At 38.5% G+C, this 10,699-nt stretch overlaps 2 protein-coding genes across 2 annotated transcripts; both read left to right on the forward strand.

The window, feature by feature from the left end:
* The first annotated feature begins 390 nt into the window (after positions 1 to 390).
* On the forward strand, positions 391 to 1,456 carry LOC122640206. Its single transcript, XM_043833357.1, has 3 exons — positions 391 to 694; positions 1,182 to 1,320; positions 1,426 to 1,456. The coding sequence occupies exons 1-3, from the start codon at positions 391 to 393 to the stop codon at positions 1,454 to 1,456; spliced, it is 474 nt and encodes a 157-aa protein (XP_043689292.1).
* Positions 1,457 to 5,662: 4,206 nt separating this feature from the next.
* Positions 5,663 to 10,416, forward strand: LOC122641035 (phosphoglycolate phosphatase 2-like). Its single transcript, XM_043834350.1, has 11 exons — positions 5,663 to 5,880; positions 5,973 to 6,040; positions 6,157 to 6,249; positions 6,353 to 6,424; positions 6,668 to 6,739; positions 7,743 to 7,802; positions 8,106 to 8,158; positions 8,851 to 8,948; positions 9,051 to 9,150; positions 9,848 to 9,951; positions 10,077 to 10,416. The coding sequence occupies exons 1-11, from the start codon at positions 5,769 to 5,771 to the stop codon at positions 10,175 to 10,177; spliced, it is 933 nt and encodes a 310-aa protein (XP_043690285.1). The 5' UTR covers positions 5,663 to 5,768; the 3' UTR covers positions 10,178 to 10,416.
* Positions 10,417 to 10,699: the final 283 nt, after the last annotated feature.

Consider the following 10,699-nt stretch of genomic DNA (forward strand, 5'->3'; position numbering starts at 1 on the left):
CCAGTTCTACGGCTACCCAACTTTGATGTCATATTTGAGGTGGCTACATATGCATCCCATGTTGGAATTGGTGGAGTTCTTATGCAATCAAGTCACCGCAATGCCTTCTACAGTGAAAAACTAAACGAAGCCAAGCGGCGATACTCTACCTATGATCTGGAACTATATGCAATGATCCTTATCCTAAAGCATTGGAGACACTACCTTGTGGGCAAGGAATTTATTCTCTACTCTGATCATGAAGCCCTCAAGTATCTACATTCACAGCGATCCATAAGCAATCGGCATGCTAAATGGAATGCTTATCTCTAGGAGTTCCACTTTGTTCTAAGGTACAAAGCCAGCAAAGAGAATCAGGTTGCTGATGCGCTAAGCCATTAAGTACTCACCATGTCCACCTCCACTACTCACACTGCCAGCATTGAACATATTAGAGACGAGTACCCATTTGATTCTGATTTTTCACCTATTCATGCTACGTTACAGCAAGGTGGAACTGATGTGAAGTACTCCTTACATGATGGATACCTCTTTTTAGGGACACGTTTATGTATCCCTAACACTTCCCTTCGGCAGCACCTCATCAGGGAGCTACATGGCGGTGGTATGGGAGGACACTTAGGGGTTATCAAGACGTATGCTGCAGTTGCTGATTTATACTATTGGCCACACCTACAGCGCCGATGTGCAGCAGGTGATACAAAGTTGCCGTGCTTGCCAGCTTGCTAAGGGCGATAAACAGAACATAGGCCTATATACACCTCTACCAATACCACATGCACCCTGGTTGCATATCAGTATGGACTTTGTCCTGGGTTTACCATCTACACGGGAGCGCCATGACTCTAAATTTGTAGTGATGGACAGATTTTCGAAGATGGCTCATTTTATTCCCTGTCGGAAGACATTTGATGCGAATCATATAGCCAAACTCTTCTTTAAAGAGGTGATATGTATTCATGGGCTACCAGAGTCCATCATTTCTGATCGTGATGTGAAATTCACTAGTTATTTCTGGAAGACCATGTGGATGAAAACAAATACCAAATTGAAGTTCTCCACAACCTTTCATCCTCAAACCGACGGTCAGACTAAGGTGGTTAACCGCAACTTAGGCAATCTCCTCTGATGCCTTGTTCATGATCATGTGAGAGACTGACCTTCTATCCTCGATATTGCAGAGTTCGCATGCAACAGCTCTGTTAATCGTACCACTGGAAGTACCCCATTTGAGATTGTTTTGGGCTTGCAACCTAAGCGCACTGTGGACTTGATTCCTCTTCCTCCTCATGTTCGTGTTAGTGTAGGAGTAGCCATCAGGTAGGTGTAGGGGATTCCCTACACCAGCAGTAATCGTGGGCTGAAAATAGGATTTTATTTGGTATTTTTCTAGTTAATCTTTTATTGAGCTGTAATTCTTATTAGGATTCCTAGTGCAAGTTTGAATCCTAATTAGAAGTCCTATTTAGCATTCCTAGTTTTGTTTTGAGTCATAGTTAGAGTTTGTTTTCTTTTCAGCCATGAGGCTATAAATATGTCTAAGAGCTCCAATTGAGCCCCCAGGATTTAATGAATAAGAAATTTGCTTTTGCAATTGTCAATGTACTGGGATAGGCTGTGAGGGTGAGATACCCAGGCTGAGATAGCCTACACTGTCTCTCTCTCCATCGATCTACATTCAAGTATTCAAGTTGTTTCAATTCTGCCCTAGCCGATAGCTTGAAGATTCAACTTAACTGCTTGGATTCTGCTGCTATACTCAAGAACAGTTCAACCACAAGTAAGTGCAACACCCCAACCCCCAAACCCTTCTTCTTCTAATCCTCTAAATCTAACCCTACATTCCCACCATCTATGAACATCATCTCCATTACCTAAATTCCATTCAGACCAAACCACTCATCAAAACCATCTTTATTGATTCGATCTTTCCCCCTCACCATAAGGGAAACTCGATTCTAGTGCCAACCCTAGGTGACCATCCTAAACCCTAGATTTCCCTTCCTTTCACTTTCCCAAAACCCAACCCTAGACCTAATCTATTGTTCACTCAAGTTTACATACCTAACCTCATCAAAGCATCTCAAAACCTTCAGTGGAAGCTTTCCCTACATCAACTTACCCTAACCCAACCATTAAACCCTAGACCCCAGTAAACCCTAACCCTAATTTCACATATTTTGACCTAGCCGCTTTCCCTAATCCTTAGAAGCTCCTAGTTATTGGCTCTAGTTGGCCTCATACCCATCTAGAATTACATTACCCCCTCCCTCCTCTCCCCTCTCCCCTGCCTCCTTTGCCCCTCTGTGTTACAAAGACAACCTAAGAACTTTGGGGAAGTGACTTCAGATTTTTTTTTCCCCATACAATTTATTGCATTTAATTCCTCAGTGCATATCATAGGCAAGAAAAAAAAATGAGGATTTTCAGGTGCAATTCAAGCATAGGGGTTTGCATTCTCTCTTACAAGGCCCTAGGGTTGTCATATATCGAAAATTGGGCCAAGGTTTTGATTGAGATTGATTCTTGAAGTATGCATGATTTGGAATGGTTGAATTATAATTGATGATTATAACTCTTACAGACATTCACAAATGAGGCAACATCCGTATCCCCCAAACATAACTTGTATCAGTAGCCACAAAAATTAACAAGAACGGAATGCCTCTCTTCCAAGTTGTCAATGCCTCTGGTTTTCTCTGCATTCTTTGCAGCGTGGATATGAGAGAGAATTATTTTCTAATCACTTCAAATATATAAGGAGAAGTCCAGCTATTGTACAAATCCCAAAGCAAGAATAAAAAATCTTTAAGCCATAAACCACAAAGTCAAGAAGGGAAAAAAAAAAAGAAGAAATAATGATATAAAAACCACGTCAGAATTAATTTAAACCAAAATGATTTCTTACTTCATAACTCATATTGTCTGCCCAGGACACAAGAATAGAGGACCAGCTGGTTGCGAAAATGGGGAGAAACCGAGGAACCTTAAAGATAATAACATGGAGAAAGGAAGAGAGCAAAAAATAGCCCAGTCAGATTGGAGGAGAGAGAACAAACAGAAAAAAGGGGGAAAGGAAAAGTGAATTTAACATGAAAATTTATAAGAACATGCAAAAATTCTTTCCCTTCCTTTGACTGAGCAGTACAACAACAACAACAGCACAACCTTATCCCAACTAAATGGGGTTGGCTACATGGATCTTTTAAAAAATAAAGTAGGGAAAACTGAGGTCCTCATAAAGGGAAAGGAAAGTAAGAGAAACTTAAAAGTGATGAAATGAGCCAAAAAAACATCTATGAAACAAACAGTAGCAAATTTATCTGAAATCAACAGACAAATAATCATGACAACCTTACAAAAATTTGCAAAATAATAATCCATGGCCCCATCCTATAGTAAAGAGAAAAAGCTCCTTAATGCAAATAAGACCCATGCTTCCATCCAAATGTGAAATTACTCAGATTACCTTAGATATTGAACATTTTGTTTGGTTTTATCATAGTAATTCACGAAATTATTTCATGCAATGCAAGAAGTTAATTCCAATTTAGCCACTGAATTTGCCGAAATACTTCATGTATTTGAATGTTTAGCCAAGCTACAAATTTTGGTCCAGATTGATAAGAATAAGTAGTGCCAGTTGCATTTTCATGGCTAGTTTTTTTTTTTCTCTTTGGAATAAAATTAGTTGAAACATTAGGTGTCTCTCAGGAACTCAGCATTACCTGTTTCGTCCTTCAACAACGATTTGGAGATCAGGTTATCGATTAGAGAGAGCAGTGGCAGTAGACCTGTCGACCCTCCCAGTTCCTCCAATAATCAAAATTGAGAGAAATTCTTGAACTAGGAAAGAGAAATATTCAAGGTGGAGAGCTCTACTCTGCGATTAGGGCCGAGGGCGATTAGGTATCAGATTAGAGAAGAAATAGATAAGGCATTTGAAACAAGGAGCTTACCTGCTCACGAAGAACGCCTGCTGCACCCGTCTGGGGTTAGGCAACAATAGAGAGAAGAAGATGATGGCTACAGCGGCGTTTTGGACGGCGGTGGCTGTAGGCTTGTCTTCGTCGACGATGAGGTTTCAATTTGAGCCAATAGGGAAATGAAATGTCTAATTTGCCCATTTGATTGATCCTTTAATGTATCACTGCTTATTGTGTATTAGTCTTTTCACCATTTTGTTATTTTTTCAAACATTAATGAGACATGCTCTTGATAATATCAGAATCCCTTTACCAAAAAAGATATATATATAATATCAGAATCCCCTGGGTCAATAACTGAGGCAGCACTCGCACAAAAACAAAAAAAACTGAAGCAGCACATCCGAAAGTATTTGCCACAAATGGTATCCAGATCGACATTGTTCCCATAAAAGTGATGAACTCCAATTTTCGTCGACATTGCATAATACTCTATCCCTGATTATCTAAGGGCATGGGGAGCCTCTTTAAAACCCATGAGTGCTGCGAAATTAAAATTTTATGGGCAATTATTTTTTATTTTGCCCTCTGGTTCACTTTACTCATATATGAATCAAGTTTAGTATAAAAATCAGATCAAATGATTTTATGAATTTAGAATCGTGATTCTATAGAGTTGAAGTGGGTTAAAGGGAAGAATAAAAATTGATTGTCCATAAATTCCCATTTCACAGCACTCATGGGTTTTAAAGAGGCTCCCCATGCCCTTAGAAAATCAAAGATAGAGTATTTGAATACGGCAAATCTGTCTTGGGGTGGCAGATCACTATCAACTGCCTTTGCCCATTTTGTGTACTGTTGCACCTAAAGCATGTCCTTTGTGTCCATGTTCATCTCCAGCCTTTTTAGGCTAAACCAATAGTTAAACGAAGGACATTTTTGGGGGTATTTTTTTGAAATATTTATAATTAATTCACTCTTGTACAATTTATTATTTAGGAAAAACTCAGACCCCCGATGAAGCCATACGGGTGCCCTTTGAAAACGAATTGCATAATTGATTCACCAAGGTAAGTGGATTAGATTGATTTAATTCAAGGAGTGTTTTTGAATCTTTTAGTCTTGTGTGTCATATTCATGCATTGTTGTTGATTGAATGTTTTCCTATGCATGTCTAGGTAGTTTAACTAAATAGCCATCATGCTGGTTTGATATAGACCGGTTGATAATGGAACTGAAATTTTTTAGATTGGATTTATAAAAATTACATATCATTCGATTCGGTTTAAATTCACAATTATTAACATAAAACTGGATCAAAAACCATTTCATTCGATTCGATTCAAATTCACGATTTTCAGCATTAAATTGGATCAACATGAACAAGTCAAATTTTAATCTTCAAAACCAAAACCAAAACATTATTTTTCGTTGGTTTCTGTTCGGTTTTAAACCTGTAATGAGAGACGCACATGTTGGGACGTGGGCCAATAAAAAACTGGCAGGGCACGTAGAGGATTAGAATATTCTTTTTTTTGTACGTCAATAACGAGCACCAAGGCGAATTAAAATTCTCTGTCGGCGGGGCGGCGGCACAGCAGAGGCATGTGTTCCATTTGACCTCTACTGTGCCGTCGGATGTATACCGCCGCCCCGCCGGTATTGGAGAAGATCTGGTCAGCGCAAGTCTCACAGCAAGGGGTTCAGCTTTGGTGTGCCAAACGCTAGTTCGTTGATCCTTTTGGCATTTTCGCTCGCACGCCTCTACCGCGGATTCTGAGTTTCTCTTCCTCGCACGCACGCACGCGGGATCGCGTCTTCTGCTGAAACACTACGCCAGTAATGGAAGACTGTGGCGACGTTGATGGAGGAGTAAGAACTGCTCGGCTCCTCTCTCGTGAGAGCGTCAAGGCACTCGTCGATTCTGTTGAAGTTTTTCTCTTCGATTGCGATGGTTAGAAAGCATATCTTAACAGTCTATGTTTTTCAATTTTCGGTCACAGATTTTGGTATTTATTTGACGATTTCATTATAAATCATAATCAGGTGTCATTTGGAAGGGTGATAACCTCATCGACGGCGTCGCGCAGACATTAGAGATGCTTCGATCCATGGTATTTCATTCTCTTTCTTGTCCCCTCTATTTTCTTCATGAAAATCTGTTTCCTATTGAATAAGCTAATTTTCAGCTGATCTTCGAATCTATTGCTACGATTGTTGAATTCTGCAGGGGAAGAAGCTGGTATTTGTGACGAACAACGCAACCAAGTCTAGAAAACAATATGCAAAGAAGTTCCATTCGCTGGGACTTGCAGTAAGCGAGGTCTGCTTTAGTAGGGAGAGAACGTAAATTGTTTCAATCGCATTGCGTCCTCTCTATTTATCCCCGGTGTTTGACCTTTGAAATTATTGCTATTTATTGCTAGGATGAAATTTTTTCGTCGTCCTATGCGGCTGCTATGTTCTTGAAAACCAATAATTTCCCTCCAGAGAAAAAGGTGAGGCCTTCTCTCACCTTTTCCTGTTTCGTTGCAGAAGGGTTTTCATCTGTCCACTTAATAGTTTGTTGCTTTTTGAGAATCCATTTCAGAATTTGAAACATTAGCAGAATTTTTATTCTTATACGTGGTAAGGGACTGATCAATTTCTGCATTGACTTGAGGCTGGTGATGATGTGGGTTGTAGGTGCCTGTGCGTATTTCCTGCTTGTTTTGAGCTAAATTCCTTCTGTGCCTTTGCAGGTTTATGTGATAGGTGAGGAAGGCTTATTGGAAGAGCTGGAGCTTGCTGGTTTTACTGCTCTTGGTGGCCCTGTAAGGCTTTGCTCTACATATGAGTATACCACTGAATGATAAGCGACCTTTGGCTATCATTTTACTTGTATATTTCATTCTCTTTTTGTTCCCCTAAAAACAAATTTTTAGCTACTTCAGAACAACATTTGAGAGAGAGAGAGAGAAAGAGTCGAGGTTAATTTGCTTTTTCTCCTATTTCTCTTCCTCTTCCCACAATGCAAAACCAGTTGAACATGCTAACCAAAAACACTGAAAGAACATAAAATGTACTCAAGTAAACCCTAGATGATTCACCTTCTATGATTCTTCCCATTGTTACCCAACTCAACCGTAAAGGAAAGGACATGTCATAGCAAATTCATGTGTAATAATTGAGGCCCTGAGTTGTTAAAACTCCATTTCTCCCAACTTTTATTTAAATTATAAAAGGATCGAATAAATAGCCCGAAGTTTCAGAACCACAAAACCATCTACCATTTTGTTAATCAATACAAAGTTACTGTGAAAAAACATCAGCCTCATCCATTTCTGCAGATTGATCAATTGATCCCAATCATCTAACAATGTCTTTTCATTTTGTAAAACCTCCATCCAATATTAGAAAGAAAGAGAGTGTGGAAGGAGGGCTATCAGGGACGGAGGCATGAAAGTTTTATAGCCTTTGTAAATGTGAGTTACAAACAGAAAACAGTTCTGTCCAAATCTAGCATAATGGACCATGTCGTCTTGGGCAGCCCCAAATCAGTAGTTGGATTGAAACTTCTTGCTGGGGTTATTGTATTGGCCTTTTTTAGGTGAAAGAAAACAAACCCTATAACTAAGGTTTTTCCTCTTTGGGTTTTCAAAATTCAAGAGACCCAACTGCACTCAATCCTTGATTTGGTCAAATGTGCTCATCTGGATCCTGATTTTGCATTCAAATTTTATATACTGCATTGATCTGTTTGGAAGCTTGAATTTCATATAGTTAGATACTTTCAAATTTGTGTTTTCATTAGATTGGAGATATATCCTATTGCAGGAGGATGGGAACAAGAGGGTAGTGCTGGAGTCCAACTTCCTATTTGAACATGATAAGAGTGTAATGTATCCTTAAAACCATCGCCTTTCAATCATTTTACTTATAGGCATCTGGAATCATGTGGGATGAAATCACTCTGTAGCATTAACTTGCAAGGTGTATCATCCAAAATGGAATCATACAGGTGATTTTCATTTTAGGATTTGAAAAAATGAATCTATTTCTACTTCTTATACTATTTAAGCTGTGACTGAAATCATGCATTCAAATGTGTGAAAAAAATGAATGATTTCACTCCACGTGTTTTCTAAATGCACCCTTAGTATATCTTCTCAATAATAATATAGCAGTTTCTTTTCCCAGGTTGGAGCGGTTGTAGTTGGACTTGACCACTATATCAACTATTACAAGCTTATGTAAGATTATTTTTTTTAATGTTCCTTTCTTCCCATCTTAGTTTAGGTGGCAATCTTCGGAGCAACATATCAAGGATTAAAGAATCCTCCCACTAGCACAGGAAGTAAACTCTGACATAGGTCAAGTGACTCTCTGTTGAGGGCACAAAAGGATGGTCTGAAACATTGTTTGGCTGGGTGTTGTAGTAAGAAATGAACTTGATAAGATGAGCCTAACCTTCTAATCTTAGGTCCTCCCATAAGAGTCTGGTCAAGAGAAGGATGTGAATTTAATTTCCACCTAGATTTACAGCTTCTATGTGCTTCAGTGTTCTCTTGTAGCTGCAAACACAGTCTTTCTGTTTTTGTCAAACAAATCAAAATGCAAAAACTAAGGAGAGGTTGTACTCAAATGGATCGACTTGCTGACTTCGTAATGGAAATTTTAGTGTGTAAGTTTGGAATACATGAGGTATTGGAGGGAAGGATTCCCCAACTGAGCATCCAGAAGTCTATATACCATGGGAATTTTCTTGAAACATCATTAGAAACCCTGAAGGAAGAAAAATACATGCATAAATATGGGGAATTAACACAAAAATCTGAATTTCAACAGTATACCAGACAATACAGGCATTTGTTCCCTGTAAACCTATCTTGAGAGGACGCAACAACATTTCTGTATATATAGTAGTAACCATTTGAGCTGGCAGGTATGGAACCTTATGCATCCGTGAGAATCCTGGTTGCCTTTTCATTGCTACCAATTGTGACGCAATGCGCCACGCGACTAATTTGCAAGAATGGCCAGGTATTTCATAACTATGAACATTTACTCAAATGAAATTCAGCTTTTTGAGCACTTTCAAGATGAAAATTTCAGATGTAAAATAGTTTTCAGTTTGAGTTTCAGGTGCTGGATGTGTGGTTGGTGCAGTGCGTGGATCAACTCAAAAGGAACCTATTGTTGTTGGAAAACCATCAACGTTTATGATGAACTTTCTACTAAAGAAGTATGCAGACCAGTCTTCTTTTTTCTTTTTTTTTTTTTCCTTTTTGTGCATGTTGTGTAGCTGTGGTTTCTTTTTGAAGGGGGGTTTGGGTGCATAACAGAGAAAATTATGGACTTGAATGCGTCATCTATGAATAGACCTGTCTACCATACTGAAACATGATTTTGATCTCATTATTCAGGGCCATTTATTTAATGGAAAACTTTTTTAATAATCACATCTGAAATTGAGATCATAAGGTTTTAAATTGATGAGTTCGTTGAACATGTGGTATGGAGTGCAGCCATGTACAAATTATTGACGATGATAGGCCTTGATCCCTTGTATAACATTACTATATACATTAGGAAAAGGATGAATCCAATCTTTTTCTTTTGATTAACTGTGGGAAGATGTAGTTTTGATTAGAATTTTAATACTTAGGACAGAAAAATGTGTTCCTTAGAATAGCAAAATGTCTTATGGGATTTATCATTTCCTATATTTAAAATAAGGGAAAAAGATCTCTACTTGGTGGTGTTTTCTACGCTCTCTCACAGGGCACCGTGAGATGACGCCTCTGCCCCCTTGGCCCAGACGCTTGTGTAGAGACCATGCGACCAAGTAGAGATTTCTTGCCCTTAAAATAATGATTTCATGGGATTGATTATATAGTTCAAAGAATAGATCATTTACTATGTCAAATCCTGCATTTCAGATTCCAAATCCCTACCTCCAAAATGTGCATGGTGGGTGATAGACTGGACACTGATATTTTATTTGGACAAAATTCTGGCTGCAAGACCCTCCTTGTTCTTACTGGTACAGTCATGTCCTATATTGCTACTTGTCTATTTATTTTCCTTCTTTGAGGAATTCCAAACAATTATGGAGAAAACCCATTGATATTCACTCATGATGTTCTTGAAAATTTTCATCATTTGTAGGTGTGACTACTCTACCTGTCCTTGAAGATCCTACAAACAACATTCAGCCAGATTATTACACAGGCAATCTATCTGACTTTCTTGAACTATTGGGACCATGATTGCAACATTTGTCCTTCATAATTTTTGTTAAGATCTCTTTGATATACTTAACTTTACTTCTATATTTTGAATAAGGGTCATAACAGGAGTATGTGGCCTAGCCTTCTCACTGTACCATTGTTACTAGTTGGTTTGGGGAGCTTTGTTACTCATATAGATCCACAAAACATATTCACTAATATTATTTCTATACCATCTTGAAGGATGTGATAAATGGTTGAGATCGTGTTATTGGGTTTAGCTTTTTCTGGCATCTCCCATTCCTTAATATATCAAACAAGATCTGAGTAATATATTGGATTCAGAATGAATCTAAAAATTTGGCAAGATACAGGTGAATGTTTCCGCAAAGTCATGGACCTTTTTGCAACTTCAAGAAATAAAAAACCAGCCAACCAAGAAGGCAGGAAATCTGTTCAAAACAAATTCTGTTTCATATGAAACTTTACAGAAATACAAGGTGGAGAGAATTTAACTCACAATTTCCTGAACTTTGCAGTTAGTATTGCTAGATTTCCATT

The sequence above is a fragment of the Telopea speciosissima genome, chromosome 9 (assembly GCF_018873765.1).
Source record: "Telopea speciosissima isolate NSW1024214 ecotype Mountain lineage chromosome 9, Tspe_v1, whole genome shotgun sequence".
NCBI lineage: Eukaryota > Viridiplantae > Streptophyta > Magnoliopsida > Proteales > Proteaceae > Telopea > Telopea speciosissima.